At 41.4% G+C, this 15244-nt stretch overlaps 1 protein-coding gene across 4 annotated transcripts in view; it reads right to left on the reverse strand.

The window, feature by feature from the left end:
• Positions 1-15244, reverse strand: part of GEMIN2 (gem nuclear organelle associated protein 2) — a 160660-nt gene that overhangs the window by 48957 nt on the left and 96459 nt on the right. For all 4 annotated transcript variants that reach the window (XM_075844680.1, XM_075844679.1, XM_075844677.1 and 1 more), the window contains one exon: positions 15090-15148. In XM_075844680.1, coding sequence (XP_075700795.1) covers positions 15090-15148 — 59 coding nt within the window. The remainder of the gene's footprint in view (positions 1-15089; positions 15149-15244) is intronic.

A 15244-nucleotide genomic window follows, 5' to 3' on the forward strand; every position in this document is an offset into this window, starting at 1 on the left:
TGGCTTGATGGGAACTTCTTGCGTACCATACGGTCAAACCTGCTCCCACAATAGCTCTATGGGGTTGAAATCTGGTGACTGCGCTGGCCACTCCATTACAGATAGAATACCAGCTGCCTGCTTCTTCCCTAAATAGTTCTTGCATAATTCAGAGGTGTGCTTTGGGTCATTGTCCTGTTGTAGGATGAAATTGGCTCCAATCAAGTGCTGTCCACAGATTATGGCATGGCGTTGCAAAATGGAGTGATAGCCTTCCTTATTCAAAATCCCTTTTACCTTGTACAAATCTCCCACTTTACCAGCACCAAAGCAACCCCAGACCATCACATCACCTCCACCATGCTTGACAGATGGCGTCAGGCACTCTTCCAGCATCTTAGACGTTGACACTGGCGTTTTGCGGGTACTATTTAATGAAGCTGCCAGTTGAGGACCTGTGAGGCGTCTATTTCTCAAACTAGAGACTCTAATATACTGGTCTTGTTGCTCAGTTGTGCAGCGGGGCCTCCCACTTCTCTTTCTACTCTGGTTAGAGCCTGTTTGTGCTGTCCTCTGAAGGGATTAGTACACACCGTTGTAGGAAATCTTCAGTTTCTTGCCAATTTCTCGCAAGCAATAGCCTTCATTTCTAAGAACAAGAATAGACTGTCGAGTTTCACATGAAAGCTCTCTTTTTCTAGCCATTTTGAGAGTTTAATCGAACCCACAAATGTAATGCTCCAGATTCTCAACTAGCTGAAAGGAAGGTCAGTTTTATAGCTCCTCTAAACAGCAAAACTGTTTACAGCGGTGCTAACATAATTGCACAAGGGTTTTCAAGTGTTTTCTAATCATCCATTAGCCTTCTAACACAGTTAGCAAACACAATGTACCATTAGAACACTGGCGTGATGGTTACTGGAAATGGGCCTCTATACACCTATGTAGATATTGCATTAAAAACCAGACGTTTGCAGCTAGAATAGTCATTTAGCACATTAACAATGTATAGAGTGTATTTCTGATTAATTTAATGTTATCTTCATTTAAAAAAAACAAAAACTGTGCTTTTCTTTCAAAAATAAGGACATTTCTAAGTGACCCTAAACTTTTGAACGGTAGTGTATAAAAATTCCCCAGAGGTCTTTTTTGACCTTTGAGGGACAGACCATAGTAATCAAAAAATAGTAAAGTAAAGTACAAAAAAATTGAAATAATAAACACACATAAAATACCCACCCCAAAAAAACGTTCCTCCCCCCTCGCCAATCATTGTTGTAACGCTAGCGCTGACCCAATTACCCTAATATAGACATGTAATATATAAAAATTTACGGTAAACAATGCCGATTACAAATAAAAGGTCTATTTTAGGGTAAAACTATGTTATTACCAAAAAAAAAAAAAATTGCTGAAACGTAAAAAAGCTTATTTTTCTACTATTATTTTCAAACTATATGAATAAAAATTCTAAAATAGCAAAAAAAGATGTGTATAAAAATGAAAAAGAAACCTGCATGGTCTATGGAAAAAACGTCGCAAAAATCACGTCGTTAGCCCAGCAAATAAAAAAGTTATAGCCATTTAACTAACACGTGCTAAAAATGGCTAAACGGTGTCTGGTCCTGAAGGCGCAAAATAGCCCGGTCCTGAACTGGTTAAATTGGTATCTCACTATCACTATGGGCCATCAGTGGTGGAGCCGGTGTCAAAGGTATTTTGAATATGTATTCTACCATTATTATTGGCTCATCGTGTCCTCTAGTGATGACTTATGTTATCTTCCTTCTGTGTCTTGGTAGCGGTGGAAGAGATGGGACTGAGGGATGATTCATTAGGAATTTTCTGGTGCACTGGTAGTTGGTGCATTAGCGAACGATGTGTGAGGTTTTGGGGGAAGGGGGTCGGTGATGGTGTGGATTATTTTTTCCCCCCTTTAGATGGATTCGTATTTTGGTCATTTATAAAGAAGAACTATGTTGAAAATAGTGTCACGGAATATCAGGGGGGCCGCTGCAAGATTAAAAAGATATGCTATCTTTAACTTAATCAGGAATTGCCTTCCTGCGATTATATGGTATATAGTAGAAGGATTCAGGGGATTTTATCAAGATCTTTACTGCTCTAGGTCAAAAGATTCGGAGAATAGCATCTGGATGGATTTGACTTCCCCAAAATAAACAACGATGAAAGACTAATAACAAAGTGGTCGGGGTAGATGGTATTGCATTTGAATTATACAAGATATACCAGGATAAATGAATCCCTGCTTTTAGCGGAAACAGTACATTTCACCTATGCTAGGGGTAGGCTTCCTGAGTCTATGTAGGCTACAGAGATTATTGTGATCCCCAAGAAGGATAAGGACCCTCTTTTGCCGGAATCGTACCGGCCTATTTCACTGCTAAATTCCGACGTCAAGCTGTTGGCCAAAGTTTTGGTCAGCAGATTGATGAAGGTAATGAATAGTATAGTTTATCTTGATCAGACCAGGTTAATTCCTGGTAGGGTTATGGTATAGAATGTCCGTTGAGACTTCACTAATTTACAGTATGGGAGAGTATATGCTAAGAGGGGTTCTATCCTCTCATTTCATGCTATGAAAGCTTTTGATACAGCAAATTGGCATTTTCTTTTTAGGATTTTGGGTCGTTTCGGTATCGGGGAAAAATTCACAAATTGGATTAAATTACTGTATAGACAACCAAACGCTAGAGTGGGCATGAATGGTCAGAAATCAGCGTACTTTAAACTTAGAAAGGGGAGTGCGGCAGGGTTGTCCCCTGCCCCCCCCCTCTTATTTACCCTAGTAATTGAGATCTTGGCAATGAAGATCAGATCTTCTGAGAATATAGTGGGTTTTCGATTGGGGAATAAGGTTGACAAAATCTCGTTATATGCAAAGTATGTAAGCCTGTTTATAGCGGACTTAAAACTCGGTTGATTATGTAATTGGTTTATGTCAAGAATTTATTAATTTGGCTGGCCTCCAAATCAACTGTCAACAATAAGAGTTTGTTAACCCCTTAATACCGAAGGTGTTTTAAACCTTAGTGACCAGAGCAATTTTCGCAGTTTTGCTATTCACAGATGTAATGCAGTTTAACTCTGTGTTTTATGTATCAATGCGAATTTTGCACTGTTTTCTTGGGACAAGTAGTGCTTCCTTTTTGTGGTATATATGTATAGGTAAAATTTTTGTTACTTTTTTTTATAGCCGTGGAAAGACCGAAAAAAAAGAAACATTTTAAATTATGAACTCACAATTTAAGTTTGAAAATAAAAGTAATTGTATCATACAAATGTATTGAAATATATTTTTTCATTTATCCTGATCATAAAGGACACCTGACTTGGAGGTGTTTATTTTTTTTGACCAGAAATCTAGTATAAAACACAAGTGCCCCTTTTTTCCAATTGCGCACTAAAATGTCTTAATTTCGTTTTTTACACCATGGTATTAATGTATGGGTAATGGACTTGAAATCCAATAAATAAATGGTAAAAAAAACATTGTTCTACAAACTAGACACTCTAAAGTCTATTTCTAGCTTTCCAATTTCCATTTTAATACTTCACACTTTACAGAATTTGTCCAAACTTGGGCCTTTTTTTTTTCTTTACAAAAATGTCACTTTTCTTAAGCCATTTCGAAACACCATATGACATATTGATAAAAGTGACAGCTTTCCACATTCTGCCATTTCTCCCGTGTACGGCGATACCAAATATGTGTGTCTAATCTATTATACAGTGAAGGAAATAAGTATTTGATCCCTTGCTGATTTTGTAAGTTTGCCCATTGTCAAAGACATGAACAGTCTAGAATTTTTAGGCTAGGTTAATTTTACCAGTGAGAGATAGATTATATAAAAAAATTTTAAAAAAAATCACATTGTCAAAATTATATATATTTATTTGCATTGTGCACAGAGAAATAAGTATTTGATCCCTTTGGCAAACAAGACTTAATACTTGGTGGCAAAACCCTTGTTGGCACGCACAGCAGTCAGACATTTTTAGTAGTTGATGATGAGGTTTGCACATATGTTAGATGGAATTTTGGCCCACTCCTCTTTGCAGATCATCTGTAAATCATTAAGATTTCGAGGCTGTCGCTTGGCAACTCGGATCTTCAGCTCCCTCCATAAGTTTTCGATGGGATTAAGGCCACTCCATGACCTTAATGTGCTTCTTTTTGAGCCACTCCTTTGTTGCCTTGGCTGTATGTTTCGGGTAATTGTCGTGCTGGAAGACCCAGCCACAAGCCATTGTTAATGTCCTGGTGGAGGGAAGGAGGTGGTCACTCAGGATTTGACGGTACATGGCTCCATCCATTCTCCCATTGATGCGGTGAAGTAGTCATGTGCCCTTAGCAGAGAAACACCCACAAAACATAATGTTTCCACCTCCATGCTTGACAGTGGGGACAGTGTTCTTTGGGTCATAGGCAGCATTTCTCTTCCTCCAAAAACGGCGAGTTGAGTTAATGCCAAAGAGCTTAATTTTAGTCTCATCTGACCACAGCACCTTCTCCCAATCACTCTCAGAATCATCCAGATGTTAATTTGCAAACTTCAGACGGGCCTGTACATGTGCCTTCTTGAGCAGGGGACCTTGCGGGCACTGCAGGATTTTAATCCATTACGGAGTAATGTGTTAACAATGGTTTTCTTGGTGACTGTGGTCCCAGATGCCTTGAGATCATTAACAAGTTCCCCCCGTGTAGTTTTCGGCTGAGCTCACCTTCCTCAGGATCAAGGATACCCCACGAGGTGAGATTTTGCATGGAGCCCCAGATCGATGTCGATTGACAGTCATTTTGTATGTCTTCCATTTTCTTACTATTGCAACAACAGTTGTCTCCTTCTCGCCCAGCGTCTTACTTATGGTTTTGTAGCCCATTCCAGCCTTGTGCAGGTCTATGATCTTGTCCCCGACATCCTTAGAAAGCTCTTTAGTCTTGCCCATGTTGTAGAGGTTAGAGTCAGACTGATTAATTGAGTCTGTGGACAGGAGTCTTTTATACAGGTGACCATTTAAGACAGCTGTCTTTAATGCAGGCACCAAGTTGATTTGGAGCATGTAACTGGTCTGGAGGAGGCTGAACTCTTAATGGTTGGTAGGGGATCAAATACTTATTTCTCTGTGCACAATGCAAATAAATTAATATAATTTTGACAATGTGATTTTCTTATTTTTTTTTTATATAATCTATCTCTCACTGGTAAAATTAACCTAGCCTAAAAATTCTAGACTGTTCATGACTTTGACAGTGGGCAAACTTACAAAATCAGCAAGGGATCAAATACTTATTTCCTCCACTGTATGGACCTGTTATAAGGCATATCATAGGAGTCCATTTTGGCTTTTGGAGGCCTTTTTACGCCAGAGCTGATTTTAGGGAACCACGCTATATTTGCCGTGGTACTGCAGGTCATTTTGACAAGTATAAATGTCCTGCTAATATTCATCTAGGGGTATAGTGAGTATTTTTAATAGGTGGAAAGTAATAAAAAGTAGGTTTTTACAGAAAATACAGTATTGCTGCATTTTTACAGTAAATTATCCAATAAGCAACCATCCCTTTTGGTTCTCCCTACAAAAACAGTGTGAAAGTAAATGAGTTAATAATGTGGGTAATATCACGGTCTCTGCCTTCATAGATTCTAAAGGCAGATGTGTAGCCTGTACCGCTCTCACAGAACTTGTAGATTTTAACCTTATATTTTGCTCTCTGAGGATGTATTGGCGAAATGAGAGCCTGCCTGTGTAACTCATCAGCGATTGATCCACCGCTAGGTTTTTTTTCAGGGTTGTACATCGGAATAAATAACTCCTCCAAAATTTTTATCAGGGGCCTTATTTTATACAGGCGGTCACGGCCTGGATCACTACGGGGGGGCTCGGTCATTGACGTTAAAATGAAGGAAGCGCATTAGCACCTCATATCGGCTTCTGGTCAGAACGGCAGGAAAACCAGGTGTGGCATGTGTAGGGCTTGTTGCCCAATATGACCGGATTGAGGGCTTTTTCACTAACCCCATGTGGAGGATGAGCCCCAAAAATGTTTAAGTTCGCCAGTATTTGTGGGGTGCCACTTCTTTGCATAGGACGACGTTGGCTTTTCAGTAAGGAATTAGCGAGCATACAGATTGGTTTAGGTTAACAACCAGCTCCAATAGTTCATCTGTAATGAATATTTATTTATTTTTTAAATCGAGGGCTGTAAAATTTTCCACATTAATATTTATCCCTGGTGTGGCAATAAATTCTGGGATATTAAGGGAGAATGACTGTGGGTACCCACTCAATATATTCTGGGGGAATAGAGTGGACCGTGTTTTGTGGTACTTCTGCGACATGCCCTGTGCTTGTGGACTCTGCAGCGACACTTGCATTTGCAGAAAGCGTATCACTGGTAGATAACATTTCTACCTCGGACGCGGTTTCTGTATCGCTTTCATCAGAGTCAGAAATTAACATGGCGTATGCCTCTTCCACCGTGAACCTTCCATGGGCCATTGTAATTACACACAAGTACAACAAAGACTGTAACCAGACGAACACGCAGACAAATGTTATTATTTTTTTCTTAACTTTTTTTTTCAGACGAAAATACACGGACGTCACAAAAGCACGCTTCACAAAAAACTGATGTCGAACAAACACAGACTATAAAACTTTTTTTGTTACTTTTTGTTTTGCACAAATAAAATACACAGACGTCACAGACGTACGCTAAACAAAAACCCTAGACTAACCCTAGACTAACCCTAGACTAACCCTAGAATAGAACCTAGAATAGAACCTAGAATAGAACCTAGAATAGAACCTAGAATAGAACCTAGAATAGAACCTAGAATAGAACCTAGAATAGAACCTAGAATAGAACCTAGAATAGAACCTAGAATAGAACCTAGAATAACCCTAAGGGCACGTTCACATGTGGCGGAATTGCTGTAGAATTCCGCTGTGGACAGTCCGCAGTGGAATTCTCCAGCGGCCGTTTTTTACATTTGTTTCAATACATTTTTAGGCAAGTTAGTTCAGACGTTGCGGAAAACTCTGCTGCGGACCATAGGCTGCAGTGCAGAATTTTCCCTCCGCAGCATGCACTGTCTGTGGCGGAGAAGCGGAATTTCACTGCGGATTTCAGCCTTTGCAATGCAAAGACTGAAATCGGTGGTAAGTCCGCTGTCTTTTCTGCAACGTCTGAATTCCATGTCAAATATGCAAATGATGGTGCAGATTCGTTGCGTAATTGCCCCAAATCTGCACCAACGTTTGCAGCGGAAAAACTCTGCCACGTTTGAACGTGCCCTAAGGATAACCCTAGCCTAGGTATACAATTGAAGTTTATATAAAGTTTATATATTAGATTTATTGTAATTTTGTGTCTTTGGTGTCACAGTAAAATTCTCTCTGTCTCTTCTCATACAGAGAGTGTGAGGAGAGAGAGAGAGAGAGAGAGAGAGAGAGAGAGAGAGAGAGAGAGAGAGAGAGAGAGAGAGAGAGAGAGAGAGAGAGAGAGAGACAGACAGGTAGGAGAAACACGTCGTTTTTCATTTTGTGATCACTGTGAATGGTTCTCACATGAACGGAGACCACTGCTGTTGGTCTCCGATCATCTCTCTGAAGCCAAGGCTGTTGCTAACAGCCTTGGCTTCAGAGGCAGATTACCCGATGACCGGGAAAACCGCTCCGATGCGGCCCCCTCCCTCCCAAACCACAGATGTGGCGCTTGCTATTGAGCGCCGCATCTCAGGGGTTAAAACTGATCGGAGACCACTGCTAGTTGTCTCCAATCGTTGCCCTGAAGCCCGAGGCTGTTACTAACAGCCCGGTCTTCAGGAGATCCCCGAGAAAACCGCTCCAATGCGGCCCCCTCCCTCGCAAACCACTCAGATGCGGCCGGCACTCGCTATTGAGTGCCGTATCTGAGGGGTTAAATACGATCGGAGACCACTGCTAGCTTTCTCAGATCGTTGCCCTGAAGCCCGAGGCGGTTACCAGCGGCCCGGATTTCAGGAGATCCCCCCCCCCCCCCCGAAACCGCTCCGATGCGGTCCCCTCCCTCCCAAACTACTCAAATGCGGTACTTGCTTTTCAGCGTCGCATCTGAGGGGTTAAAAATTATCGGAGACCACTGCTAGTGGTCTCCGATCGTTGCCCCGAAGCCCGAGGCGGTTACGCATGATGACAGAAAAGTTCTTCTGAAGTGCCGACGTGAAAAGCCGACACTTCAGAAGAACTACCCTAAACGACCAATGTAAAAACCCTCTACGCCGGTCGTTAAGGGCTTAAATATGTTGGCCAAGGTAAACCCTGGTCAGGTCTCCTCCTTGAATTCTGTTGCGGTATTCACATATTTAGGTGAAACAATCTCTAGGGATCCTGAAGTACAGTTAAGTTTACAGCTCAGACGGCACTGGTAACAGTCCAATATCATTCAGTATGGAAACTCTCTCCCTGAAAAATGCAGTGGACAATCCGCAATCCAGTGTGGATGGTAATTCTTATCCTTGTAGTTCCACCGAGCTCCTTATCTCTCTCCACATTCAAAGAACTCCTGGTAGGAAAAGGATCTTATGTCTCTACTAGATGGAAAAAGGAAGACACATAGTGCAACACCCTCTGAAAAAAGGATTGCTCCACGCCAAAGAATCCATACTCAAAGAAGTAACAAGAAATAAAAGCATCAAGGTAAGTAAAAATCTTTAAAATTTCTAGGCGGCACGCCAAACACTCTCGTCCGACCCTGGGTTTCGCCCTTCCGGATTCCTCTGGGGCAAATTTTAAAGATTTTTACTTACCTTGATGCTTTTATTTCTTGTTACTTTCTGCGAGTATGGATTAAACTTGGCGTGGAGCAATCTTTTTTTCAGAGGGTGTTGCACTATGTGTCTTCCTTTTTCCATGTATTAGAGACATAAGATCCTTTTCCTACCAGGAGTTCTTTGAATGTGGAGAGAGACGATAAGGAGCTCGGTGGAACTACAAGAATTACCATCCACACCCACATTGGATTGCGGATTGTCCACTGCATTTTTCTGGGAGAGAGTGTCCATACTGAATGATATTGGACTGTTACCAGTGCCGTCTGAGCGGTAAACTTAACTGTACTTTATATATGCCATTTAGGGTATATGTTGGATCATACCCAATTTAGTTTTGCCTGCTCCGGTCTGAGAGAGATATTGTGGGTATTTGAGCCAGGAGAAACCACCATTATATTTGTATCTAGGGATCCTGCAGATTACATTGCACTGAAAATAATTCCCATTCACATATTTGAGAGGGAAAGTTAAAGCTTGGAATAAATACCCTTGACTAGAGCTGCAAAAATAGCATTAATAAAAATGTCTTTTTTTTTTTAAAATCTAAAATATTAAATTTCTTCTCCAATTGTCCGATTTGGTTGCCAGGAAATGTTTTTAAACACTCTTAAGTCATTTCTAATGATTTAAATTGGAACAGGAAAAAAAATATAAAAAATATCGCATTAAAAATTCTAGCCTTACCTATCCTGTAAATAAAGGGGGTTTAGCCCTTCCTGATTGGAGGAAGTACTTCTTGGCTTCCCAGTTCCAACAGTTTCGGGAGTGGGAGTGCCTTCGTGCTAATAGATTTTTGTTGAAAACTCTAGGGAATAAATGGACTAATGTATTTGAAATTTTAGAACCTTTACTGAAGTTACCCCTTTATGGGATAACCGGAATATTGGCGGGATTGACAGCCTCCCAGACTCTGGTACTTTTTCCAAAACACACATCACAAGGATATCACATTTATTTAATAATGCACAATTAAAAACTTTTACTGAACTGCAGAGACTGTACAAGGTGCCTGATCCCGGCCTGTTCAGATATTTTCAAATAAAACACGCCTTTTTTGGCTAGAAAATATAAATCAAGGTTTGTTCTTACACCATTTCTTTATTTAGATTGTTTCAAACATAAGAAAGGACAATTGTCCTCACTATATATAAAAATTCCTTTTAGCGGATGAAGGATTTAAAAAAAACAAAAAAAAAAACAAAAAAAAAAACAAGAAAAATGGGATAAGGAACTTGGGATCCGGATTGAATAGGTCAATGAATAGGAGCAGAGCTGCAGTACTGCAGCTTGGCCAATATTCTTTCACCGGACCAATCTGCTCCCGGCAACATCGTCCGATGCCCGGAGGCAGCCTAAGAGGCGGATCGGTGCAGGGTGCATGTGTCGGACACGCACCGATCATATTCGGATTACCTATCCGGTGGATAAGTCATCAGTTGTCATAAAGTGGAAAACCCCTTTAATTAGAAAGCTTTTGTTTCTGGAAAGGTTGGTTATCATTTATAAATGGATTTCAAATGATTTTTCATGGGAAGTAGAATGGCACCGTAAGGTGAATAGAGTTATGCTCTTGGAAAGAACATGTTATCTGACATCAAATCAGGAGGAAGAGGAAAACTTTTTCTATAAATTATGGAATAGATGGATAGTGGAATTATCCCCCGAACAGAAAAAGACCCTAGGGCTAGATCAATGGCTGGTTATATAATGTGCTGATCAAGTAAGGTGTGTTTGTTTTCTCTCGTTCCCCCCTCCCACGGGATAGTTTCTGGGGTTTTATTAGGGTCGTTGTTTTTAGCTAGACTCTCGAATTGTGTCTATGATCCCTAAGAGGTCCTGTGGATGGCAGAATGTCACGGCTCAGGAGGATCTTTACTAACTATTATTAAATAAACTCACTTTCGTATTAAGTAACTGGCCAGTTTAATGTGATCATTGGTGTGATCTTGGAATACTGAGTTCACATGACAGTTTGCCCCATGAACCGGCTATTCTGAGTAGTTTCACAGGGATGGAATGTCAATAAATCCCTATCGGGATGATGTTTGTACTATATGACACTTTGTTGGAATATAATGTTAATTTTTATACTTTTTTTTTTGTTTGTTATGTAATACTTATGGAGTACTTTGGTATAATTCAACAATAATAAAAAATATATTGGCACTGTCTTTTCAAAGTTTATGGGAATAACGGAAAGTCATGAAGTGGCTTGTGGTTTCAGAGACAATGAATGAAAAGGAGGAAAACGAGGTTAGGGACCCGCATACTTGCGTTCGGTGGGCGTCCAAGTCATGGGACCCCCAGCAATTATCATCTATCATGTGGATAGATGAGAATTGTCGATTCTGGAAACACCCCTTTAATTCCAGTTCATCAATTTTATCGGTTAGGATTCTAGCATTGGTTGGTATGCAATTTAAAGTTTTGTCATTTTTTTAAAATTTAAAACGTATTCTTATTAATTAAATCAAACCTGTCCCTCCGTTACAGCCACTGTATCCTGGGGCGAGCTGCAGTTTAAATTGGTACAATTTTGAGGTACGTGAGACTTTTTGATCACTTGTTTAATTTTTTGTGGGAGAAGGTACCAAAAAACAGCAAATCAGATTTTTTAAATTTACGGCATTCACCGTGCGGATTAAATAATGATATATTGTAATAGTTCAGACTTTTACCGACGCTTCGATACCAGTTATGTTGGCTTTTTCTTTTATTTACATTGTGCTTGAGGGAAAATGGGAAAAGGTTTTTTTTTTAAATTCTTTTTTCTTTGTTAAAAAAAACTTTATTTTACAGTTTTTTACTTGTCCCCCTAGGGGACTCTAACCAGCGAACGTTAGATCGCTTGCACGATATACTGAAATACTAATGTATTGCAGTATATCGTGATTCTGACAGCAGGGCTTCATAGGAGTACAAAGATGGCGGACCTGGGGGACTTAGTCAGGCCCCCAGGAAGCCGTGCCAACCAATGGCTCCCCCCGATCTCGCCGCAGGGTGCCGTTGGGACGTTACAGGGGGTCGCACCCCAGTTTTTAGTCATTTAAATGTCGCGATCGCTATTGAACGCGGCATTTAGCGGGTTCGCGCTCAAACGGTATCCCGCTTGTTACCCGGAAGCGTCGGCTGTAACACACAGCCGACACACTCGCTCTATGGAGCGGTCTCAGCCTGTGAGACCGCTCCATATTCCCCCACCCGGAATGCGCCGTATATATACACAGCGGATGTCAGAAAGGGGTTAAACAACCCAACCTCCTAGCCATCTTCTCTATCCCCATTCAGGTGCATCACATCCCTACTGAAAAGCCTGAAGCCAAAAGAAAAGTTGTCACAGTCCTCCAAGAACCCAAACCCCTCATTTATATATTTTTTTTAAGTCTCTTGTTTACCTTCCTAATCTCCCACTGTCTCTCTGGTGTGACACGTGGCACAGGAAATACTACATTTGAGGTCCTTGCTCTAAGCTTACGGCCTAAGTACTTGATAACATTTTTAAGTACCTTTCACCCACGTCTAAGGCTCTGTTCACATCTGCGTTGGGGTCCCATTCTGACGTTCCGTCAGAGCTTTCCGTCAGAACGGGACCCTGAACAGATGAAAACTGACACAAATGGAAACCAGAGGTTTCCTTTTCCATCACCGTTGATTTCAATGGTGACGGATCCGGTGCCCATGGTTTCCGTTTGTCTCTGTTGCGCATCAGATCTGTAGTTTTACCGGAAGTAATAGCGTAGTATACTTTGGTTCATGTCAGCAGCTGTAGTTCTTTGGTCCTTAGGGCACTTGTGAGCCCTCCAGAGATCTCCAGAACTAAAAGCTAATAAAACCCGGAGTGGTTAAAACAATAGGTGCACCCTGTCATTCCAAACTCATGAATCCATCAGATGTGGAAACATCTTATGGACATGAGTTGCCTGGTCCAGAGAATTGGATCTTGTCGATTACAGATGCATCTCAACTAAGTTGGGAATACTCGTGGAGTGGTAGACAGATCGGACCTCAAAGATTCCCCTCTAGAGCTCTATGTCCTTGATCCTAAAGGAACTCAAAGAGGCAGGGCGGTACCCAATCTGAACCCCTTCTCAGGAAGGTGGGAAAAATCTTGATATGGACTGAGTTGAACCTACTCATCCCCTGATGTATATATGCAATGCTCCGACTGAGTCAAAGGCTAACAGTCCGGGAGCAAAGTCTCTGAATCTAGAGATCTTCAAGCAGATCACCAGGATGTGGGAAGTGCCAGAGATTGATCTCATGGCCAATAGGTTCAGCGCCAAGGTGGAAACATTCTCTCACTTTGTCAGGGTGACAATCCCTTGGAAGAGGATGCCCTGTCCATCCCTAGGAGGTTCAGGCTGGCCTGCCTTTTCCCTCGGTTTCCTTGATACCCAGGGTATTTTTGAAAATCAGGCAACACCAGGCCACTGTAAAAGCCATCTTACCGTTCTGGCCACAGAGGTCATGGTATTCCCACCACATTCAGATGAGTCAAGGGTGTTACTGGAGACTTCCCCAGTGCAGAACTTAATGTTAGCAATCAAACTCTACCAGGACCCAAAAACTCTCCACCTGACAGCCTGGAGGTTGACAAGCCCCTTTAGAAGCTAAAGGGCTCTCCAAGCAATTCATGAAGACCTGCCCACAGTCCAAGTCTGGAACTACCAAGAAGACAACCACAAGGGGTGAATTGATTGTTTCACCTTTATATTCCATTTAAGGAGTGGATAGCTGCAACCCGCAGCTTAACATCCTACACTTTCAACAGGAAGGATTCGGGAAAGGACTGAGTCTATCGACCTGGAGGGTCCAAAATTTAGTCCAGGCAGCATTTTGGGTAAGATCCTTGTCACAAGAGCCCTTAATGAAAAGGTTCCTGAAACGGTTTGATAAATGAGACCGGTTATCCTCAGACCTATTGCAAAAGGAGACTCTGCATTAGTCCTAAGAGGTTTATGATCAACTACCTCTGAACCTCGGTCCCACGTAATTACCTATCCCAAGAGGTTATATCCTTCTGGTCATAATCAAGGGCCGACAAAGGCGGTGGAGAGCCCCGTGTAGGGGGTGGGGTGTGTGGAACCCCATACTCTCCAATGGCTTACCATGGCACACTAGGTTGTGTCATCCCAAAGGTGCACCAGTAACTGTGGGCACAGTTTCGGTCCATCAACTATATTATACTGGGCTCCTATGCATCAGCACGGTTTGCACATGAGGGGTGTCCGCCCCTAACCATAACATCTGTCAGAACAGAGGAACTTCAAGCCTGGTCATCAGCGGATCTATACATCAGATTCCTCCAGGACATGGTCTTGCTGAAGCTACTACCAGGCTTCACTCCAAAGTTCCTAATTTGTAACCTGAAATCTGGGGCAACTCCCTTCAAGTGTTCTGGCACGCGTCTTCCTCTCAGGAGGAACATAACTTCTATTACTAGAGCTCTCTACGGTTGTCTTAAGATCTACTGGGCTTGGAGTAAGGCATTAGGAAGGTTGAAAATGTATTGTTTCCTGAAAGAAACAAAAGACTTAAAATCCACCAAACCTACCCTGGGTAGAATAAGTGTAGAGGCCAGTATTCTGGCTTACATTGTTAGATCTCCGATTCACATCATTTAGTCTAAAACTACTCGACTAGAGCAGTGGCCACCTCTTGGGCTAAATAAAGGCTGAGCCCATAGGATTAGATTTACTGTGCAGATTGGAGCGCTCACTTAATATCTATCAACCATTGTAGGCTGAATTTTTGGTTCTCTGAAGAGACGTCTCTTGAGTGGTCAATCTAGGAGTTCCACCAACAGTCAAGAGGGCCCTCCCGATGGGGATACTTCTTGCTATTTTCACATTATTGTACTGCAGGACATAAGGGAAGAGTAGATTTCTAACATTAATCTGTTTTCCCTTAGTCCTAGAACCAGCACAAGCTTCCCGCCCTAAGGCTACTACTTTATAATAAACACATGATTTTTCTATAAATTAATTCTTCAGGTTATAATTAATTAATTCTTCAGGTCATGTAGATACAGAATATGTGTAGGTTTTTTTGTTTTTATGTAATATAGGGGCAATAAAATATATTTTATGCAAAATAATGACTTTCAAATAATGACCGTCAAAAAAACGCTGCGAAAAATCCTTATTTGCCACCCATTGATTTCAATGGGAGGTCAGAGGCAGAACCTTCCTGACAAAAAACACTTCCGTTTCCGTGCCAAAATCCGCAAAAACTGTGTAAACTGGGCCTAAGAAGGGAGGAAAACCTTACCTGCTAACTATACAGATGAACAGGTTTAGAGCAGACACTCTCTCATCTTCCTGGTGTTCCTGCCAACACAAAATATAAATGTAAAAATTAATTACAGTGTAAGGAATTATGAGGATACTAATAACATGAACAGAACATGTACTCCAGCTGTGCAG

Source organism: Rhinoderma darwinii, chromosome 12 (genome assembly GCF_050947455.1).
Source record: "Rhinoderma darwinii isolate aRhiDar2 chromosome 12, aRhiDar2.hap1, whole genome shotgun sequence".
NCBI lineage: Eukaryota > Metazoa > Chordata > Amphibia > Anura > Rhinodermatidae > Rhinoderma > Rhinoderma darwinii.